Raw genomic sequence first — 23792 nt, 5'->3', positions numbered from 1 at the left:
CATTTCTTTACATTACCTTTTTGTATTCTTGGGTGTTAGTTTGTTACTGGTTTGTTCTCTTTTTTCACATTTGGCAATCTTTGATATTTAGTCCATTTATATTTAATTACTGATCTATTTGGGTAAAAACTACCATCTTACTAATGATTTTCTATGTGTCATGCATATGCTGAATGTTACTTTTTCTCTCCTTCCTTATCTTTTGTTTTTTAAGAATTCTTCCCCACTACACCCCACCACGAGTGTGTGAGTGATCTACTGTTTTATAATTCCCACAGGAGCATTCTAGGGACAACAATACACATACTTTTTTGGGAGATTTTTCACTATAAATTCAATCTTTTTAATTGATACAGGAGCATTCAGTTTAACTATTCCATCTTGGATGAGTTTTAGCAGGTTGTGGCTTTTGTAGAATTAGTACATTTCATCTAAGTTGTTAAATTCATGTGTGTAGGTTTGTTCATAGTATTCCATGACTATGATTCCGTGATTATTATTCTTTTATAAGCAGGGTCTGTGCTGATATCACTTTTATTCCTGATATAAGTACTCAGAGATTCATCATAATTAGTGATTTTCTTCAAACAACCAGTTTTGGGTTTTTTTTGTTTCATTGGTTTTGTCTGTTGTCTTTTCTATTTCAAATTTCATTGATTTCTGCTCTTTATTCCCTTCATTCTGCTTGCTTTGGATTTATTTTTTCCTAGTTTTTAAAAATGACTTAAGATGGACGCTGGGGTTATTGAATTGAGACTTCTTTTTTCATCTAACCATGTAGTGCTATAAAACTGCCTCTACTGCATTAGCTGCATTCCACAAATTATAATATGTTGCATTTTCATTCTTGTTCATTTCAAAATGTTTCTAATTTTCCTTGAGATTTCTTCTTTGACTTACAGATTTATTTATCTATTACTGAGAGGAGAGTGTTAAAATTCTTCACTATAATTGTGGGTTTGTCTACATCTCCTTTCAAAAGAAAGGGGAAATACAGAAAACAGTATGGAGGTTCCTCAAAAAATTAAAAATTAGAACTGCCATATGACCTAGCAATTCCATTTCTGGGTATTTATCCAAAGAAAATGACTTCTGTTGTTGAAGTTCCATTGTTAAAGCTCTGTTGTTAGGTACATCCATATTTAGAACTGTTATGTCATTTTTATGAACTGACCCTTTTATGACTATGTAATTTTTTTTCCTTTAAACTGAAGCATAACTGACATACACTATCCCATTAGCTGCAGATGCCCATCATACTGATTTGATATTTATATACATTACAAAATGACCCCATAAGGATAGTTACCACTTATCACAATTCTTAAAATATTATTGACTATATTCCCTATACTGTTCTTTACATCCCTATGACTTATTTATTTAAAATGGGAAGTCTGTACCTATTAATCCCCTTCACATACTTCACTTCTCCCGCAGCCCGTCCCTTCTCTGGTAAAGAAAGCTTGTTTCCTTTATCTATGAGTCTGTTTCTGTTTTGTCTTGTTTATTTGTCCTTTTCTTTTATGGTCATTTTTAGACGTCAAATGTAAGTAAAATAATATGGCATTTGTCTCTGACTTATTTCACTTAGCATAATATCCTCTAGGTCCATCTTTGTTGTTGCAAATTGCAAGCTTTCATTCTTTTTTATGGCTGAGGCTGAGTAATATTCCTGTGTGTGTGTGTGTGTGTGTGTGTGTGTGTGTGTGTGTGTGTGTGTGTGTGTGTGTGTCTCACATCTTCTTTATCCATTCATCTACTGATGGATACTTAGGTTGCTTCCATATCTTGTCTATTGTGAATAATACCGCAATGACCACAGAAGTGCATGTATCCCTTCAAATTGGTGTTTTCATTTTCTTTGGATAAATACCCAGAAATGGAATTGCTAGGTCATATGGCAGTTCTAATTTTTAATTTTTTGAGGAAACTCCATACTGTTTTCTGTAGTGGCTGCATCAATTATTCCCATCAACAGTGCACAACAGTTCCCTTTTCTCCACATCCTCACCAACACTTGTTATTTCTTGTCTTTTTTATTCTAGCCATTCTGACAGGTGTGAGTTGATACCTCCTTGTGGTTTTGATTTGCAGTTCTCTGGGGATTAGTGAAGTTGATCATCTTTTCATGTGTCTTTTGGCCATCTGGATGTCTTCTTTGGAGAAATGTCTGTTCAAGTCTTCTGCCCATTTAACTGTATTTTTTTCTTATGTTAACTTGTGTAAATTCTTTGTATATTTTAGATTTTAACCCCTTATCAGATATATGGTTTACAAATATCTTCTCCCATCTTCTCTCAAAATGTTGCTTTTCATTTTGATAATTTCCTTTACTGTACAAAAGCTCTTTAGTTTGATACAATCCCATCTGTTTATTTTAGTTTTTGTTGCCCTTGCCTAAGGAGAGTGGTCCAAAAAAAATACTCTTAAGACCAATGTCAAACAGCTTACGGTCTGTTTTCCTCTAGGAGCTTTAATCCAAAACTTTAATCCATTTGAATATATTTTTGTATATGACTAAGATAATGGTCCAGTTTCATTCTTTTGCATAGAGCTGTCCAATTTTTCCAACACCATTTATTGAAGTGACGTTCTTTTTCCCCACTGTATATTCTTGTCTCCTTTGTCACAGAATTGACTACATACGCATGGGTTTATTTCTGGGCTCTCTATTCGATTCCATTGATCTGTGTCTGTTTTCAAGCCAGTACCATACTTTTTTTGATTACTATGGCTTTTTTTAAGATTTTATTTATTTATTTGAGACAGAGAGAGCGCACAAGCAGGAAGGAGGGTAAGAGGAAGAGGGAGAAGCAGACTCCCCGCTGAGCAGGGAGCCCAACACAGGGCTCGATCCCAGGACCCTGGGATCATGACCTCAGCCAAAGGCAGATGCTTAATCGACTGAGCCACCCAGGCGCCCCTGATTACTATGGCTTTGTAATATCGTTTGAAATCAGGGAGCATGATACCTCCAACCTTTGTTCTTCCTTCTCTGGGGGCTTTTGGCTATTTAGAGTCTTTTGAGGTTCCACAAATTTTAGGACTATTTGTCCCAGTTCTGTAAAAAATGCTATTGGTACTTTGAGGACTGCATTGAATCTATAGATTGCTTTGCACAGTATGGACATTTTAACAGTATTAATTCTTCCAATTCATAAACAAGGTATCTTTCTGTTTATTTGAATTATCAATTTCTTTCATCAATGTCATAGTTTTCAGAGTACAGATCTTTCCCTTTCTTGGTTAAATTTATTCCTAGGTATTTCATTCTTTTTTTTCTTTTTTAAGATTTTACTTATTTATTTGAGAGAGAGAGACACAGAGGGAGAGGGAACACAAGTAGGGGGAGCGGGAGAGGGAGAAGCAGCTTCCCATGGAGCAGGGGACCCTGGGATCATGACTGAGCTGAAGGCAGATGCTTAATGACTGAGCCACCCAAGCACCCCTAGGTATTTCATTCTTCTTGATGCAATTGTAAATGGGATTGTTTTCTCAATTTCTGATAATTCATTATTAATGTATAGAAATGCAACTGAGTTATATATGTTAATTTTGTATCCTGCAACTTTACTGAACAATTTACAAGCATAACTTGGAGATATCGTGGGTTTAGTCTCAGACTACTGCAATAAAGTGAATATTGCAATAAAGTGAGTCAAATGAATTTTTTGGTTTCCCAATGCATATAAAAGTTATGTTTACACTATAGTCTGTTAAGTGTGCAATAACAATATTTTTTTAAGCATATATGTATATACCTTAACTGAAAAATACTTTATTTCTGGGGTGTGTGGGTGGCTCAGTTGGTTAAGTGTCTCTTGATTTCAGCTCAGGTCATGATCTTCGGGTCGTGAGATTGAGCCCTGAGCTGGGCTTTGCACTGGGTGTGGGGCCTGCTTAAGATTCTCTTTCGCCCTCTCCACGTCCCCCGCCCTCTGCCCCGGCTCACTTTCTCAAATAAAAATACTTTATCTCTAAAAAATGCTAACTATCACCTGAGCTTTCAGTGAGTCAAAATCATACTCCTGGTCTTGCCTTGATGTTGATGGCTGCTGCCTGATCAGGGTGATGGTGCTGAAAATTGGGGAGGTTGTGGCATTTTCTTAAAATAATACAATGAAGTTTGCCACACTGACTCTTCCTTTCAGGAACAATTTCTCTGCAGCATGCAATGCTACTTGATACCACTAAACTTCTTTCAAAATTGGAGTCAATCCTCTCAAACGCTGCCACTGCTTTGTCAACTAAGTTTATATAAAATTCTAAATCCTTTGTTGTCACTTCAACAATCTTCACAGCATTTTCACCAAGAGTATATTCTATCTCAAGAAACCACTTTCTTTTCTTTGCTCATCCATAAAAAGCAACTCTTCATCCGTTCAGATTTTACCATGCGAATGCAGTAATTCAAATACAATAATAATGAACTTTGAAATATTGCAAGAATTACCAAAATGTGACACAGAGACACGAAGTGAGCAAATATCATTAGGAAAATGTCATCAGAAGACTTCCTTTACACAGAATTCCCAAAATCCTTCAATCTGCAAAGAAATACAGTATCTGTGAAGTGCAATAAAGCACACAATAAAATGAGTATACTTATATCAGTTATAATAGTTTTTTGGTGAAGTCTTTATAGTTTTCTATATATGATATCATATCATCTGCTTATACTGACAGTTCTACTTCTTCCTTTCTAATTTGGGTGCCTTTTATTTCTTTTTCTTGCCTAATTGCTGTGACTATGATTTCTAACACTATGTTAAATAAAAGTGATGAGAGTGGACATCTTTGTCTTGTTCTTGATCTTAGACAAAAAGCTTTCTCCTTTTCACCACTGAGTATGACATTACCTGTCGGTTTGTCATATATGGCCTTTAATCTGTTGAGGTACATTTCTTCTATACCCAGTTTGTTTAGAATTATCATAAATGGATACTGAGGGGTGCCTGGGTGGCTCACTTGTTCAAGCAACTGCCTTCGGCTCGGTCATAATTCTGGAGTCCCAGGATCAAGTCCCACATCAGGCTCCTTGCTTAGCAGGGAGTCTGCTTCTCCCTCTGACCCTCCCCCATCATGCTCTCTCTCTCAAATAAATAAAATCTTAATTTAAAAAATAAATAAATAAATAAATAAATAAATGGATACTGAATTTTGTCAAATGATTTTTCTGCATCTACTGATGTAATTATCCTTTCTTTTGTTAATGTAGCACAGGTGTGGAACCATTCTTGCATCCCTGGTATAAATCCCACTTGATTGTGGTGAATGCTTCTTTTAATGTATTGTTGAATTCAGTTTGCTAACATTTTGTCGAAACTTTCTGTATCTAATGTGCATCAAGGATACTGATTTGTAATTTTGTTGTTGTTGTTGTTAGTGTCTTTGTCTGGTTTGGTGTCGGGGTAATGCTGGCCTCACAGAAACAGTTTGGATGCATTCATTCCTCTTTAACTTTTTGGAATAGTTTGAAAAGGACAGGTACTAACTTTTTAAAAAATGTTTGGTAGAATTCAAGATGGGAAGATGGCAGTGGAGTAGGAGGACCCTAGGCTCACCTAATCCCACAAATACAACTAGTTATGAAATCATCCTAAATAACCCAGAAATCTATCTGAAGACTGCCAGAACAAATACCACAATTAAAGGTAGAGAAGAGGCCACATGAAGAGGTGGGAAGCACAGAGGAGGGACTTAGGAGAGAAACAGACAGTGGCTGCAGTGGTGGGGAAGGAGCCATGGTTGCACAGATGGGTGAGACAGACTAGCATAAAGGGGAGCACATGAGGAAAACAATCCCCATAGCAATCGGCTTGGAAAGTGAGAGCGGTCAGATTTCACGAGGTCTTGCAACCAGCGGGGCTTAAAGCCCACTGTTTTAAAAGTCAGTGGTATTGGCTGGGATAGAGCCCAGAGGGTACTGCACTGCTCTCAAAGAGAAGACAGGCAAACAACTCACAGACACAGTGTGGAAACAGGGATCTGAACAGTGCCCAGGCACACAGTGGGGAGGTTGTGTGCTCATCTCAGAGAATATCCCAAAGAAGCATCATTCACAGAGAGACCACTCTAGGAATAAAGGAACTCTCCAGCACCACTTCCCTCCCCTGCCCCTCAGCATAAGCATAGGGCCACCTGCGGGAACCAGCGCAGCTCAACACTCACTACCTAACTTGCTTACAAGCCCCACTCCCGACCATGCTCCAGAAAAAATGCACTTCCCAGTTACACCTCAGTCCCAGTACAGTGGACTCCTTCCCCCAGAAGACTGGCCTAAACCACGGCCCACACCGCATCTCCTAACTTGGGAGTTTTACAGGGCCTCCATTCTGGCAATAATGGCGGCAAGTCTCATTTCACAAGCAGACAAGAGCACATCTAGTTAAAATGTGCCACATTCAGGCCAGGGACCAAACACTGCCCACAGCAGACAAAGAGAGCCTCTGAAGTTGACTAGCCTGAAAAATAAAGCAGCCAGGATACAACCGCATAGCCCACAAAACACACATTGGAGACACTCCCTGAAGGGCCGGACCCTGGGGACCAGAGGACACTACATCGCAGGGCATACTACAGGACCTCTTCTTCATAAAGCCGTTACCCTCAAGAAGAGGAGACATAGCTGACTTTCCTAACACACAGAAACAGGCACAGAGATGTAGACAAAATAAGAAGACAGAGGAATTTATCCCAAATGAAAGAAGAGGACAAGATCAGAGCTGGAGACCTAATTGAAACAGATATAAGTAACATGCCTGAACATGTTCGTGAGGATAGGCAATGATCGTAAGGATACTCACTGGACTTGAGAAAAGAGTGGAAGACATGACTGAGACCCTTAACAGAGATAACAAATAACATAGCAGAGAAAAGGATTCAATAAACAAAATGAGAAACATACTTGATGGAATGAACAGCAGGCTGGAAGAAGCAGAAGAATGAATTAATGACCTAGAAGACAAAATAATGAAAAGTAATCAAACTGAACAAAAGAGAGAAAAAAGAATTATGCAAAACGAGAACAGACATAGGCAACTCAGTGACTCCATCAAACGTAACAACATTTGTATTACATGAATCTCACAAGAAGAGAGAGAAAAGGGGGCACAAAATTTGTTTGAAGAAACAATAGCTGAAAACTTACCTAATCTGGGGAAGAAAACAGCCAGCCACATCCAGGAGGCACAGAGAACTCCCATCAAAACCAACAAAAGCAGATCTACACCAAGACATATTGTAATTAAAATGGCAAAATATAGTGATAAGGAAAAAATATTAAAAGCAGCAAGACAAAGAAGATAGTTACATACAAGGGAAACTGCATAAGGCTATCAGGGGATTTTTCAGCAGAAACTTTGCAGGCCAAAGAGAGAAGAAGAAGAGAGTGGCATGATATATTCAAAGTGCTAAATGAGAAAAATCTGCAACCAAGAATACTCTATCCGGCAAGGCTATCATTCATAACAGAAGAAGAGATAAAGAGTTTCCCAAACAAACAAAAGCTAAAGAAACTCATGACCACTAAACCAGCCCTGCAAGAAATATTAAAGCGGAATCTTTGAGTAGAAAGGAGACCAAGAGTGACAGTATAAAGGTAGGAAACACAAAAGTAGTAAATATGAGTATTGTGTAAAAATTCAGTCAAGGAACTCGTAAAATATGACACTATATACCTAAAATATGGAGAGGATAGGTCCAAACTTAAATGATCAATGACTTAATATAGACTGCTGTAGGCAGAAGATGTTATATACAAACCTAATGGTAACCATATGGAAAAAATGACTAATAAATACGCAAAGTATAGAAAGTATAGAAATACAAATATGTCACTAAAGAAACCAACAACCCACAAAAGAAAATAAATAAAATCTTTAAAAAAAAAAAAGACAAAAGGTGACAGAATGGATTAAGAAGAAAAAAAGACCCATCTATATACTGCCTACAAAAGACTCATTTCAGACCTAAAGACACCTGCAGACTGAAAATGAGGGGATGGAGAAACATTTATCCTGCTAACAGATGTCAAAAGTAAGCTTGGAGCAGCAGTACTTATCTTGAACAAAATAGACTTTATTTTTTTTTTAAAGATTTTATTCATTTACTTGACAGAGAGAGACACAGTGAGAGAGGGAACACAAGCAGGGGGAGGGGAGAGGGAGAAGCAGGCTTCCCGCGGAGCAGGGAGCCCGATGCGGGGCTTGATCCCAGGGCCCTGGGATCACGACCTGAGCCGAAGGCAGACGCCTAACGACTGAGCCACACAGGTGCCCCGAACAAAACAGACATTAAGATGAAGACTGCAACAAGAAACAAAGAGGGATGCTATATAATAATAAAGGGGACAATCCAACAAGAAGACACAACAATTGTAAATATTTATGAATCCAACATAGGAGCACCCAAATACATGAAACAGTTAATAACAAGCATAAAGGAACTCATTGATAATCATACAATAATAATAGGGGACTTTAACACCCCACTTACATCAATGGACAGATCATCAAAACAGAAAAATCAATAAGGAAACATTGGCTTTGAGTGACACACTGAACAAAATGGACATAACAGATGTATACAGAACATTCCATCCTAAAACAGAATACACATTCTTTTCAAGTGCACATGGAACAGTCTCCAGAATACATCACATATTAGGTCACAAAACAAGCCTCAACAAATTAAAAAAGATCAAAGTCATACTAGGCACTTTTTCTGACCACAACACTATGAAACTAGAAGTCAACCACAAGAAAAAAACCCAGAAAGACCACAAAAATATGGAGGTTAAATAACATGCTACTAAACAATGAATGGGTCAAACAGGAAATAAAAGAGGAAATTTTAAAGCGCATGAAAACAAATGAAAATGAAAACACAACAGTCCAAAACCTTTCAGATGTAGAAAAAGTGGTTCTAAGAGGGAAGTAAGTAGCAATACAAGCCTACCTCAAGAAGAAAATTCTCAAATAAACAACCTAACCATACACTTAAAGGAGCTAGAAAACAAACAAACAAAACCTAAAACCAGCAAAAGGGAGGAAATAATAACGATTAGAGAAGAAACAAATGATATAGAAACTAAAAAAACAGTAGAACAGATCAATGAAACCAGGTCCTGTTCTTTGAAAAAAAATCAGTAAGAAAAAAAAGGACTCAAATAAAATCAAAATGAGAGAAGAGAAATAACAACCAACACCACAGAAATAAATACAAACAATTATAAAAGAATACTATGAAAAACTATATGTCAACAAATTGGACAACCTAGAAGAAATGGATAAATTCCTAGAAAAATAACCTCCCAAAACTGAATCAGGAAGAAATAGAAAATTTTCACAAATGGATTACCAGCAAAGAAATTCAATCAGTAACCAAAAAACTCCCAACAAACAAAAGTCCCAACAACAAAAGTCCAGGACCAGGTAGCTGCACAGGTGAATTTTACCATTTAAAGAAGAGTTAATACCTATTCTTCTCAAACTATTCAAACTATTCCAAAAATAGAAGAGGAAGGGAAACTTCAAAATTCATTCTCTGAGGTCAGCATATCCATTATACCAAAGCCAGAAAAAGACAACACTAAAAAAGAACTACAGGCCAATATCCCTGATGAACACAGATCCAAAAATCCTCAACAAAATACTAGCAAACTGAATCCAACAATACATTTTTTAAAAACTCATTCATCATGATCAAGTGGGATTTATTCCTGGGCTGCAAGTTGGTTCAATATTGGGAAATCAATCAACACGATACATCACACATCAGTAAAAGAAAGAATAAGAACCATATGATCATTTTAGCAGATGCAGAAAAAGCATGAGACAAAGCACAACATTCATTCATGATAAAAACCTTCAACAAAGTAGGTTTGGAGGGAACATACCTCAACATAATAAAGATCATATATGAAAAATCTACAGCTGGGGCGCCTGGGTGGTTCAGTTGGTTGAGCATCTGACTCCTGGTTTTGGCTCAGGTCATGATCTCAAGGTCGTGAGATCAAGCCCTACATCAGACTCTGCACTCAGCAGGAATCTGCTTGAGATTCTCTCTTTCCCCCTGCTCCTCCTCCCCTCTGTAAAAGAAATAAATAAATCTTTAAAAAAAAAAAAAAGAAAAATCTACAGCTAACATCATCCTCAATAGAGAAAAACTGAAAGCCTTTCCCCTAAGGTCAGGAATAAGATAAGGATGTCTAATGTCACCACTTTTACTCATCACAGTAATGGAAGTCCTAACCACAGCAATCAGACAAGAAAAAGAAATAAAAGGTATCCAAATCAGCAAGGAAGAAGTCAAACTTTCACTATCTGCAGATGACAAGATACTCTACAGAAAACCTGAAAGACTCCACCAAAAAATTGCTAGAACTGATACACAAATTCAGTAAAGTCACAGGATACAAAATCAACATACAGAAATCTGTTTCTATACACCGATAATGAAGCAGCAGAAAGAGAAATGAAGGGATCAATTCCATTTACAACTGCAACAAAAATAATGATACCTAGGAATAAACCTAACCAAAGAGGTGAAAGACCTGTACCCTGCAAACTATAAAACACTGATGAAGGAAACTGAAGAGGACACAAAGAAATGTAAACACATTCCATGCTCATGAATTGGAAGAACAAATATTGTTAAAATGTCCATACCACCCAAAGCAATTTACACATTTAATGCAATCCTTATCAAAATACCAACAGCATTTTTCACAGAACCAAAACAAACAAACCTAAAATTTGTAATGGAACCACAGAAGTCCCTGAATAGCCAAAGCAGTCTTGAAAAAGAAAAGCTGGAGGCATTACAATTCCAGACTTCAAGTTATATTACAAAGTTGTAATAGTCACAACAGTATCATACCGACACCAAAACAGACACATAGATCAATAGAACAGAACAGAAAACCCAGAAATAAACCCACAATTATGTGGTCAATTAATCTTTGACAGAACAGGAAAGAATATCCAATGGGAAAATGACAGTCTCTTCAACAAACTGTGCTGGGAAAACTGGACAGCTACATGAAAAGAAGTTAAATGGACCATTTTCTTATGCCATACACAAAAATAAATTAAAAATGGATGAAAGACCTAAATTTGAGACCCAAAACCATAAAAATCCTAGAAGGGAGCACAGGCAGTAATTTCTCTGACATCAGCCGTAGCAACATTTTTCTAGACACGTCTCCTGAGGCAAGGGAAACAAAAGCAAAAATAAACTATTGGAACTTCATCAAAATAAAAAGCTTCTGCACAGCAAAGGAAACAACAAAACTAAAAAAGGCAATCTACAGAATGGGAGAAGATATTTGCAAATGACACATCTGATAAAGGGTTAGTATCCAAAATATATAAAGAACTTATAAAATCAACACCCAAAAAACAAATAATCTAATTAAAAATGGGCAGAAGACATAAACATTTCCCCAAAGACGAAATACAGGTGGTCAACAGACACATGAAAAGATGCCCAACACCACTCATCATCAGGGCAATACAAATCAAAACTACGAGATCTCACCTCATACCTGTCAAAATGGCTACTATCAACAACAAAAGAAACAAGTGTTGCAACAGCGAGGATGCGGAGAAAAAGGAACCCTCATGCACTGTTGGTGGGAATGCAAACTGGTGCAGCCACTCTGGAGAACAGTATGGAGGTTCCTCAAAAAGTTAAAAAATAGAGCTACCCTATGATCCAGCAATTGCACTACTGGGTATTTATCCAAAGAAATATAAAAACACTAATTCAAAAGGATGTATGTACTCCAACATTTATAGCAGCAGTATTGATAATAGCCAAATTATGGAAGCAGCCCAAGTATCCACCAGTTGATGAATGGATAAAGAAAATGTAGTGTGTACACATATATACAATGGAATATTATTCAGCCACAAAAAAGAATGAAATCTTGCCATTCACAGTAACGTGGATAGAGCTAGAGAGTATAACACTAAGTGAAATAATTCAGTAAGAGAAAGACAAATACCATACGATCCCACTCATATATGGAATTTAAGAAAAACATGAGCAATGGGAAAAAGAGAAAGGCAAACCAAGAAACAGACTCTTAACTACGGAAAACAAACTCAGGGATCCCAGGGGAGGTGGGTGGGGAATGGGTGAAATCAGTGATGGAGATTAAGGAGGGTTCTTGTGACGAGCCCCAGGTGATTAAAATAAAAATTAAAAAAAAATTAAAATTAAAAAATTGAGTATCACTCAAAAAAAAGTAATTTTAATTCCAATGTTGACATACAGTGTTGTATTAGTTTCAGGTGTACTTTTCCTGGCTTCTTAAGGTATCAGTATAAATAATAGAACTGAAAATTGTTTTATAAGCATTTCTTGCTATAAATTGCTCTCTATATAAAACCTCAACTGCAAACGTTTTGTTGTAGTTTGTTTTTATTTTCTTAATAAGAAAACTTAAATTTCCCTTCTGAGAAAAATAAATAAAATAAAATAAATGTTTGGTAGAATTCACCTGAAGCTTTCTGATCCTGGACTTTTGTTTTTGGGCAGACTTTTTAAATTACTGATTCAATTTCATTACTTGTAGTCAGTCTATTCAGATTTTCCATTTCTTTGTGATTCAATCTTGGAAGATCAGGTGTTCTAGGAATTTATCCATTTTCTTCTAGGTTGTAATTGTTGTTTTTGTTGCTATTTTTTATTCCTGGTAATCTTCTTTGCTCTAAAATCTATTTTGTATGATATTAAATAGTAACGCCAGTGATCTTTTGATTGGTGTTTGCATGGCATATCTTCACCATGCTTTTTCTTTAAACCTACTTATATCATTATATTTGAAGTTTCTTACAGATGGCAAATAATTAGGTCAGGAGCGCCTGGGTGGCACAGTTGGTTAAGCGACTGCCTTCAGCTCAGGTCATGATCCTGGAATCCTGGGATCGAGTGCCGCAACAGGATCCCCGCTCCGCGGAGTCTGCTTCTCCCTCTGAGCCTCCCCCCTCTCATGCTCTGTCTCATTCTTTCTCTCTCAAATAAATAAAATCTTAAAAAAAATAATTAGGTCGGGTTTTCTTTTAATCCACTCTCACAATCTCTGTCTTTTAAATGATGTGCTAAGACCACTTACATTTAATTCAATTACCGTTATGTTTAGATGTAGGTCTATGATTTGTTTGATCCCTGTTCCCCTCTTTTAAAAAATCCTGTTTCTTCTTTCTTTCCTTTTTTGGGGTGATTATTTTCTTTTTTTGTATTATATCTTTATCCATTACAATTTTGACTACATTGTTTTCTATAATTCTTTTAGCGACTGCCATAGGAATTACAAAATGCATACTTAACTTTCCACAGTCTACTTAGAATCAGTATTTTACCACTTCAGTCAGAATGCAGAAATACTTTCGACATCGAGGTCATTTCACCCCCTCCTATCACAGTTTCTTTATTCCATTTACATACATTAAAAGCTGCATCAGACAATGTTCTAATTTTTTGTTACCAGCATCAAACCTGTTTTGAAGAACCCAAGAAGAGAAGTCTATCACTTTCACCCAGATATTCACTATTCCTGTTCCTCTTCCTTCAGCCCTTGTGTTCCAAGTGTCTCTTCAGCATCCATGTCCCTTCTGTCTGAAGATCTTTACCAATTCTTTTGGAGCAGGTATACCTGGCTACAAATTCTGTTTTTGTTACCTAAGAATTTTTGTTCAGATTCATTCCTGAGGAATATTTTCTCTGAAAACAGATTTCTGGGTTGACAGGTTTTTTCTTTCAACACTTCAGAAATGCTGTGCCACTTTCTTCTGGACTCCATGGTTTCTGATGAGAAATCGGCAGTCATTTGGCTCCCCTCCAGGACCTGCATCATTTTCCTCTGGCTGCTTTCACAATTTTTTATCTTTATTTCTCAGCAGTTTATGATGTGTCCAGGTATGGATTTCTTTGGGTTTATACTTTTTGGGCTTCATTCAGCTCCTTCAATCTATAGGTTTTGTTTTGTTTTGTTTTTAAAGATTTTATTTATTTATTTGACAGAGAGAGACACAGTGAGAGAGGGAACACAAGCAGGGGGAGTGGGAGAGGGAGAAGCAGGCTTCCCGCTGAGCAGGGAGCCCGACGCGGGGCTCGATCCCAGGACGCTGGGATCATGACCTGAGCCGAAGGCAGACGCCCAATGACTGAGCCACCCAGGCGCCCTATAGGTTTGTCTCTCACCAAATTTGGGAAGTTTTCCACATTGTTTCCTCAAATATTCTTTCCGCATTGCACTCTTTCTCTTCTGCTTCTGGGACTGATGACACAAATGTTAGACCTCCATTTCTGTTCCACAGCCCATGAAGCTCTGTTAATTTTTTTCTAAGTTCTGATTAGTTCAGGTACCTTAGTTTTTTTCAGTTTTCGAGTTTCCATGTGTCTCCTCTTTGTATCCCACTTCTTCACAGATACTTTCCACTTTAACATTTGTTTCAAGAACGTTTGTGACTGCTTGTTGAAGCATATTTACAACAGTTTCTTTAAAGTCTCTGTGAGATCATCCCAACATCTATTTTATCTAGCCACTGCCAAGTGTTGACTGTCCTTTCCCAATGCAAGTTGGCATTTTTATGGTTTTTCATTTGATAAGTATTTGGACCGCACTGGTTGGATCAGACTGGATTGGATTTTGAATATTATGAGACCCTAAGTCTGTTTACATCCTATGGTGACAGGCTGATATTTTTCCTTTAGCAAGCAGTTGACCTACTTAGGTTCAAGCTGAGAGTTACAACTCATCTTCTATGACCTGTGGCTATAATGTCAGTTTCGTTGTCAGTGTCTTTGCAGTTCTAATCTGACCTGAAACATGTGTGTAGCACTCAGGGGCCAGTCTATCCATCACCTCAGTTCTCAGTTTATTATATGCTAATTAGAATCAGATCCATATCCGTACAAGTCAGGGGCAAGCCCAGGAGTTCATCAACAACTTTATGGGGTTGCTTTCCCAAGCTTCTCCTTTTTGCATGATTTCCCTGATCCATGGGACTCCCCTTTCCAACTCCCTAGAGAGAAACCATTCACTTCCACAACTGTGAGGAGCAGAGTCAAGTGGCTGGAGAACAGAAAGTGAAAAAAAAAAAAGCAATGGGTTTTGGTTCTATAACCTTTGAGCCCTGGCTCCACCCAGCAGAGAAGGGTTCTCCCTTATATCACCATGTTGGCTCCTGTTACTGCTGCTACCCCTCAGAACTGTCTGTGGGCTAGGGCACAAGACAAGGGGGAAGAAAACAGCGAGGGACCCACACCATGCTCTGAGCTTTGGGAGTTCCTTCTTCTTCCTGCTCTGCAAGCCAAAACCAGTGGGTATCTCCTGGAGCTTCCCTGTCTGCATCCAGCACTCACTCCCAGGCTTCACATTGCCCTGAGGCACCAGAGGGAAATGCCAAGCTCACCGCTAGCCCAGGAATCCCTGGAATTTTGGTGCACTTCCCCATCCTCCTGTTGCTACTTACTTCTCAAGTCTCAAAGAGCTGTGCTCTGCCCTGGCTCCGGCATATAGCTAGCTTCAGGAAGTGAAGGGCTGGTGTTGTGTGCACACTCCATCTTACCCAGAACCAAAATCTCTGTCATTTTTTTACTGAGTCAGATAGTGTGTTCATAAAGTTGGACAACTGTGAGGTCCAGACAGTGCTACCTTCCTGTGGAAAGGACCCGAGTGCTTCTGCCTGAGCACACAGCAGGCACCCCGAGGTCACCCTAATGCGGGAACCATGCTGAGGCAGCTCCTCTCTCTGCCTGGCCTGTCACTTTGCCAGCAGGACTCAGCCCCTTTTCTCTGGGCTGATGAGCTGTCGAAGCTTCAGTGCTCAGCCTCTCAGTCACCCTGCAAGAATGGGAACTGCCCCCAGGGGAGCAGAGCCAGCACTGGGCTCCCTTTAATCCTGGTCCTCCATCCTACCCTGGACCCTGGCCTGATCTGCACTGCCCTCAGATGCCCAAATACCTTCAAGCCGACGATCTTCATAATTCATTCAACTTCTCTGATCATCCTCAGTGTTCATCGGAATGAACAGGTCTGCCATCCCTGGAAGTAGCTAACTTTTTTTTTTTTTTTTTTTTTTTTTAAATAAACTGGCTCCAAAAGTTTCCTGAGATCAGTGCACAGATGAGGGAACTACGGCTTACCTTGGGCATGTCCCATGAATCACTGCAGCACACCGAAAATCAGCTTTATTTCTAGAAGGGTCTTTCCCCCCAGTTAACTATGTGTGTATGCATTAAAATCAAGTAGTAGTTGAGCATATTCTTATTTTAAAAACTGAGCCACTGCAGACAGTGCTGTTGCCTCCCTGATCCTTCAGCCAGGCTGGGCCAGACCCTTTATCTGAGGTCACCAGCTCCCTGTTATTGGCTCCGCTGGGATTTCGTAATTATTAGGCTGACCTTTTCCCCAGAGGAACAAACCTCCAAAAGTGTGATGGAAGTCACTGGGAGCACGGGATACGAAATGAAAAATGATTTACAAATATTTTTCACAAATGTGCCACAAAGTTAGGTCAAGTTACATAATTGGCAACTTTTTCCTGCCAGCTTCCAGGGAACTAAACCTAAAATCTGTCCAAGTGACTATGTGCAGCCTCCCAAGGGACCAAAGAACCAGGATTTAAGCGACAGCCCCAAGGGCTGGCATCTGTCCACACGGGGGCACATCTCCTTGGGGGCAGCCTGAGATCAGAGTTTTAGCACGGAAAGGGACTTTCCCACCCTACCCCCAGAACAGGCAGCGCCAGGAGGAGCATGTCCCTGCAGGTGGGTCACACAGAGCGAAGGAGTGAGAGGTGGGAGCCACGCGCCCACAATGGTACCAGAGCAAGGGCAGAAAGCCTTGCTCTCCTGAGCAAGGCTACACTCTCCTACACTCCTGAGCAGCCGGGCTGTGTCACCTGCACCATGAAGGTAAGGACTGGCTGAAGGCTGAGTGCCACCTTGACTGGGCTCATTAGGAGGAAAACCAGGCTAGGGGTGCAGACATGATGTGCTCCCAGGCTACTCTGGGCTGCAGGGTAACTGTGCTGGGAGAGCCAGCACACGCCAAGCTCCCAGGGAGAAGGGCTTGGAACTTCCAGCTGCTCCTACCTTGGCTGGCCTCTGGCTGCACAGAGCTTGGAGGAAGAGGGGGCGAAGATTCAGGGGCCTCCACCGCTGGGTGCTCAGCCACTGGACAGATGATGAACCACCGCTTCCCTGTGTGCAGGACTATGGAGCAGGGCAAAAGCAGCAGGAGAGACCAAGTGAATTTCTCCCATGGCCAACAGGACCCCCCCCCACCATTGGACCCAGACCTGCACTGGGGAACTCACACCGGTGGGGGGGCATGTGCAGCCCAGTCAGGGGGCTACTGGCAGCCTGGGGCTCACACAACACTGCCAAACACAGGCTTAGCTCCTGGGATGCCTGCAGTGCCGTCAGCGAAGGGTAATGCCAGCCAGGGCCACAGGAGGCAGCGGTAAGTCCGCACCACGCTCAGTCCCCACGAGCGCCAGGCCCAGCTCCTCAGGTCAGCCCTGCCCACACCACGCACTGCAGCAACCACCCCCACCCCTGGTGATGACTAAACCCCCTTACGATATGCTCAATGGGGTCTGATCAAATGCCCACTAAAATACAGAAAAAGAATGGGGATGGAAATGCCTCCTCCAAAGATGTGTCTGGCTGGCAGATGGGGCCCAAAAGGCAGACGTACCGTTCTGCTGATATACAGGGGCATTTGCCTGGGACTGGTGACTCTCCTGGTGGAGGTAAAGGGTCAGAAATCAGCAGACCACACAGAACAAGGACTTCCTGCAGAGCAACAGTGTGGCCTCAAAACATCCAAGGGGCCTCTGGAGCTCTGACGTTTCCCACTGAACTGAAGGTGCCCACCCTCCCGGCCACCTCACCCAACACTGCGTGACTCACAGGCACCTCAGGCACGCCTCGTGTGCACAAAGCCTAGGTCTAAGGCATCAGCAAGCCCTGGCCCTCCCAGGACCCCACACCCGGGACTCACCTCCCTGGTGCCCAGGCCGCAGGTGCTGAGGTGCGGTGGGCTCGTCCCAGGGTCAGAGCCACGGTCGATGTCTGTGTCCTCACTGAGCATGTCCTCTGCCTTGTCCATGACATCTTTCATCTGTTCGATGAACGTCTCCCGCTCAGCCTGCAGGATGAAATCGTGCTCCACCTGCAACAGCACAGGGAACGCTGCTGGGGGCGCCACGGGGGTGTGTGTGCCGGGTCTTCCCTGGTGGATCTATTTCACTTCCACTCTGCACTCAGCCCGAGAGGGGAGCCCCAGCCAGGGGGCTGGCTCCACAAGAGAGGCAGCCCTCGAGGTGATGGGCCAGCACTGCCTGGGGCAGGCAGCCACCTGCAGAGGCCAGGGGCCCCCCGGACAGGAGACGGCCTTGCCGGCCCGCGGAAGACACCCAGCCTCACCATGTAGGTGGCAATCTCATCGGGCGCGTCCCCATCCAGGTCGAACTTGAATGTCACCATTTTGTGGTTGTGTGTCTCTAGCTGGCACTCCACCATCTTGTCGCCCGTGTTGCACACCTACGGGACACTCAGGTGGTGAGGCTGGGAGCAGGCCGCGTCCGGGGAGCCCTGTGCCACCGGCCCGCCCTGCCTGGCCACTCACGTTCAGGATGGTCAGCCGGGGGCGGCTGGCTCTCTCCTGGCGGGAGCGCGCACGTGTCGACCGGCGGTGATGTTTCCGGGTGGCCCTGCCTTCCAGCCGCCCCCCGCCGAACGCCCCCTCACAGCTGTCGCTCGTCTCTCTGCCGGAGGGGACATCGGACCCTCCGTAGCTGTGTGGAAACCAAGAGCGTGACGGCAACCTGCAGACCAGCCTCACAAAGGAAGCTTGGATTTTCAGGAATAGCCAGAAAACCTGGAGGGCCTGAAGCCAGCCTTGACCCCACCTTCAGGGCCCCCAGCCCCTTCTGCTGCCGTTCTGTGTTGGGTAGCACTGGCGTCGTGGGGAATGGGTGGGCTGTCTGACCCGGGACCTCTGTCCTCTCTGACTCTTGACCTGTGACTCAGGCCTCACGGGCTTGCAGAAAGTGACAGGATTAAGAAAATCCTCCCCTGTGCCTCAGTTTCCCCATCTGTGTAACAGCAATGAGAGCTCGACAACCCCCTGGGACTACTGCACTGGGCCACACGGCCACTGCCTGCATCCAATCCCTCCCCAACCGTGACATGTTCTGTGACAACAGGTGGTCAGGAGCCATGGTGCCGGGGGGCCTGGGAGGGGGCCGGACTCTGCCCTGCCCTCCCAGCCTCTGGCGGCCCCCAGGCCTGCTGACTCTTTGTCCACTGCCTCTCCCTTCTAGAACATCCCAGGCACCACGGACAGGCACTAGGCTCAGGACACGGACAGGAGCACGAGACAGCCAGAGCCCAGAGGACCAAGTCGGGCTTGGAAACGGGTGACACCGCTAGAAGCCCTGACTCGTGAGGGGAAGGTGCGGTGGGCATCAGTGTGAAGCGCAGCGGGTGGGCTGAGCGCAGGGTGAGCCCATGGCCGCCCCACCATCCCCAGGAGCCAACGGGGCCGTTACCTCTCGCAGCTCTGCGGGGGGCCGGGCTGCTTGTCCTGGGAGGCCTGCTCCTGAAACAAAACCGCAGACAAGACGGGTCACGGTGGCACCGCCGCACACAGCCTGCTGTCACCCCACCGCCCCGGCCCGGAGAGCCAACCACGTGAGGCCGGTATGAGGGTTTTTATCTTGTGGAGTTCCTAAAGGTAGGGGCCCCTCCTTGGCCAACATGCTAACCCTCTTTGATTTTCCCCACTGGCGAGCACACGGGCCCAGGAAGGCTTGCCCCTGGCCTTCCCACCACCCCCGAGGGAAGGCCCCGCAATCCACGTGTAAACACCACGCTCTCCAGAGGCATGCATTCGAGGAAAGCCTGACATTCAGGGCCAGTGGAGGACAGTGAGAACGGTGGGCCCAGGGCACACACTTCCATCTTCCCGAGCACATCGTGACTTCCAGAGCTGAGACCTGACATCACTGCACAGGGGGCCGCTGGGGTCAGGGATCAGGGGCTGAGCCCGAGGGCAGGGGCACACACCTCTGGGGCCGGCTCCACCGTCAGCCGCACGGCCGGGCAGGGGCTGGTAATCCCGGGCCCAGTGGGCGGCAGTGGGCGGGTAGCAGGCGGCAGGAGTGGGGCGGTCTGGATGGGCAGGCTCTGAGAAGCGGCTACCACTGCAGGGCCCAAGGAGCTGGGGAGCTGAGGCAGCTCGGGGACAGCGGGCGGCAACGCCTCCGGCAGAGGTGGGGAGAGGATGGTGGCTGGCGCAGGCGCCACGGGGACCTGGGCGGTGACATCTGCACCATATGAAGGCGGGTGGCCAAGCAGGATCTGGGGGGACAGGGATTCAAGTCAGAGGACTGGCCACAGCTCTGCCAAGGGCCCTGGACCAAGGCAGGCGAGCACACCCAGAGTCCCTCTCCAATCCACCCACGGCCTCAGAGCGCGTTAGCACCAGATTCAGCAAAAACTCTCGGGTCCCTGTTTGTGTACAATCGAACCTAAAACCACACTTCGTTTACAAACCCGTAGCTGAGTCCAGCTGAAGCTCCATGAAACTACATGTGGCATGTGGTTAGCACCAAACACGGCCCCCCACTGCCACCCGAAGGGCCTGACCCACACGCTGCCCCCTTTCCCAGCCTGTCAGCCACACGCAAGAGGGACCCGGGGAGCTTGGCCTTCAGTGGGCTGGACTCCTGACGGTCTCCTCTGTGAAAGTTCCTGGTGGGACGGTTGAGACAGATGGAAGGAGAGCCCCCCGTGTAGACAAGCGGGAGCCTCCATCCCACCTACCTCCGGGATGAGGTCAGCAACGGGCAGGCCCGCTGCTGGCCCTTCTGATGTGGGACAGATCAGCAACATGGTGCGTGGGGTCAGATACGGAAGCCGCAGCCCGGCGGCCCCATTTTCTCCTAGAAGAACCCCAGCTGCTGTGTTCAGGGGAGTCCGCTCTCAACACAGGGAAGCCCGTGAGGCGGCCAGCCCAACCAGCAGGGCCTGTGACCCTCGTCCCATCACTGTCAGGATGGCAAGCAGCCTGAGGTCCCCACCTGACCCCAGACATCGTCCTTGTCTGCTGTGTGCCCCTCAGAGCCCTGTCTGCCTCACTGCCTGGCTGCTGAGGTGGGGGTGAGCCCACGCTGGGGCTGACACCACCATGCAGAGGCTGCCAGACCCCACCCAAGGGAGGGCAGGTGCCCTGACACCCAGCATGGCCAGGCACCACCCCACCACCACAAGCAGCTGCAACTGACCCTCGGAAGGGCCCGATGGTGGAACCACAGTCACCCCAATTCCACAGCTCTGGAGGAGGTGGACATCCTACATGCTAAAGAGAAGCCACAGTCGAGAAACAGGCCTGCTCTCCCATCCCCCGCTCTGTCCCCAGGTCGAGGTACCGAGAAGCAGAGACCAGAATTAGATGCTAAGACATCTCCCAGCACCTGGAGGGTGCGGCCCTGCGCGGCAGGTGGCTTACCTGGCTTCCCGCCCCGCCTGCCGGAGCAGCCTGCTCAGGAAGGCGCGCAATGCTTGGCTGGTGGGGCTGCGGCAGGGTGGGGGGCGCCGGCTGTGCAGGGGCAGCCCGCACGTTCTGCGCCACGTGGAGGGGAGAGGGTGGGATGTCGCTGGGCACCATCTGCGGGAAGGTTGCCGGGTACACAGGCTGGGCCGGGAGCTGGGCCACAGCAGCAGGGTGAATGGACAGGGCGGCCACACCCTGCGGGGCCACGGCCAGCAGAGGGATGGCGGTGGCAGTGGCAGCCACATTTGGCACAATGGTCCGGCAGGGCACAGCCAACGGCGCCCCAGCGGGGTGGGGCAGCTTGACCGCCTGCAGAGGCAGGGCCGGTGATGCGGGCAGGGGGGCGGCAGCGGCGCTGAGCGGGAGGCTCGGCAAGATGACGGTGGGAGAGAAATACTGAGAGGGGGCAGGCACGGCGGGCCCGCTGGCGGCCGGCAGGTCGGGGAGAGCTGCGGGGAGGCCGTCGATGGGGGCCAGGGGTGCGATGGGGGGCCCCACAGGAAGCGGAGGCACCTGAAAGAGAAGGGAGCGCAGCGGCGTCACCAGGCCTCTGCCCCGCCCGCCGCACACCCGCACCGCCAGGAGGAACTCGACCGGGAACCCAGGTCAAACGGGACCTCGGAGCGCGCCCCCTGGTGCCGCGGAAGGGCCACGCCGCGGTCCGCCCTGCAGGGATGGGCGGCTGCAAGGACAGCGGAGGGCTCAGGTCTGGGTCTTGGCAGTGCCCACCAGCTCTGTGGCTCGGGCCCATCTTCGGAGAGCCAGGACCGTCAGAGCCACCAGACCGGCCCTGAAGATCTGAACACACTCACACAGAGACCGTATTCTGTGGCGGGCTGTGTCAGGGAAAGCATGTCTTTGAGCGCCCACATGCTGAGGCAGCGCCCCTGTGCTGTGGGGCCTGGGGAGCGGGCCTTTCCTGACAGCAGAGCTCTGGAACCTTCTGCGTCTGGTCTTCCATCCTGGAGACACCTGGTATCTGACCTCCTGGAGTGAGCACTTGCAACATTTTAGATGCTCCAGTAGTTCTGTCTCTAAACCTTTCTGGTGGGGGGCGCCTGGGGGGCTCAGTCGGTGAAGCGTCTGCCTTCGGCTCAGGTCGTGATCCCAGAGTCCTGGGATCGAGTCCCGCATCGGGCTCCCTGCTCGGCGGGGAGTTGGCTTCTCCCTCTGACTCTCCCCCAACTTGTGCTCTCTCTCAAATAAAAACTTTAAAAAAAAATAAAATAAATAAACCTTTCTGGTGGCCGGCACACAAGCTCCATCACATGATATGCGCCTCTGTGCAATTAGAAAGCAGCTACCATACACGAGCCAACTTCTGCACACTGGAGAGCAAACGGCCATTCAACTAGACGGTGAAAACAACCTGATGTGGCTGTGATGGGGACGAGGCCAGTGACAAAAAGAAAGTTCCAGATGGTGCCCGCAAACTGCAGGGACACTCACATCTTCAAACGAGGCAGCACGTCGTGGCCCAGTCCCACTGCCACGATGTGATGGACCCATGAGATGAAAGCCGTGGATGGCACCACACGCCATCCAGAGTCACGGATCACTCGAAGCCGTGGATGCCCCAGGACCACGGTCAGCACAGCCTGGGTGGCTCCATGATGGACAGTGGCCATAGCCTTGTGCTCCGCCCTGGCTCCTCTGGTCCTGACCCTGGACCAAAGCTTTCCCTGACCTGGATGGACATGCTTGGGAAAGATGCCAAGGGAAGGTGGGCACAGCCGCCTATCCACAGGGAGCGCTCCCGACCTGTGGACCCACGAGCACTCGCAGCCCGGAGGACGGAGTGACCAGCCAGACTGGGGATGCGGGCGAGGCGGGGGCAGGGCGGGAGCTACCTGGGCAGGCACTTGAGAGAGTGGCTGCAGATGTGCTGGTGGCATCTGGAGGGGCTTCAACTGAGCAGGGGCCACCACCTGGGACGTCGGAGCTAGGTAGGGAGGCAGATGGGGGGGCACCGGCTGGAGAGGGCCCACGGATGGTGCGGCCAGGACAGGTGGCAGGGGCGCTGGCTGGGCCAGCGGAGGAGGCTGGGGAGAGAGGGGGCTTCTCTTAGACCAACGTCCTGCTGAGACACCCCCCACCACGTGCTTAGACACAACCGAGAAAATCGACTCCCACACACACATGCACACACGCACACCCAGCCTGGAGCCCGAGACACGTAGATCTGGGGGAAACACTCCACGTAAGCGGT

The 23792-nt window shown here is 45.9% G+C and overlaps 2 protein-coding genes across 2 annotated transcripts in view; both read right to left on the bottom strand.

Annotated features, from left to right (window-relative positions):
- PTPDC1 (protein tyrosine phosphatase domain containing 1) overlaps positions 1-23792 on the bottom strand; it is a gene marked incomplete in the record, with an annotated part of 669594 nt that overhangs the window by 573809 nt on the left and 71993 nt on the right.
- WNK2 (WNK lysine deficient protein kinase 2) overlaps positions 1-23792 on the bottom strand; it is a 130067-nt gene that overhangs the window by 52517 nt on the left and 53758 nt on the right. Inside the window, exons 10-18 of the mRNA XM_088019204.1 lie at positions 23434-23625; positions 21539-22096; positions 20095-20388; positions 19578-19627; positions 18653-18821; positions 18451-18567; positions 18026-18196; positions 17720-17765; positions 17113-17232 (exon numbers count right to left, since the gene is read on the bottom strand). Coding sequence (XP_087875330.1) covers positions 17113-17232; positions 17720-17765; positions 18026-18196; positions 18451-18567; positions 18653-18821; positions 19578-19627; positions 20095-20388; positions 21539-22096; positions 23434-23625 — 1717 coding nt within the window. The remainder of the gene's footprint in view (positions 1-17112; positions 17233-17719; positions 17766-18025; positions 18197-18450; positions 18568-18652; positions 18822-19577; positions 19628-20094; positions 20389-21538; positions 22097-23433; positions 23626-23792) is intronic.

The sequence above is a fragment of the Eumetopias jubatus genome, unplaced genomic scaffold (genome assembly GCF_037043125.1).
Source record: "Eumetopias jubatus isolate StellerSeaLion01/CBP00866 unplaced genomic scaffold, mEumJub1_p1.0 scaffold_15, whole genome shotgun sequence".
Classification (NCBI taxonomy): domain Eukaryota; kingdom Metazoa; phylum Chordata; class Mammalia; order Carnivora; family Otariidae; genus Eumetopias; species Eumetopias jubatus.
This window is presented reverse-complemented; position numbering and strand designations above follow the sequence as displayed.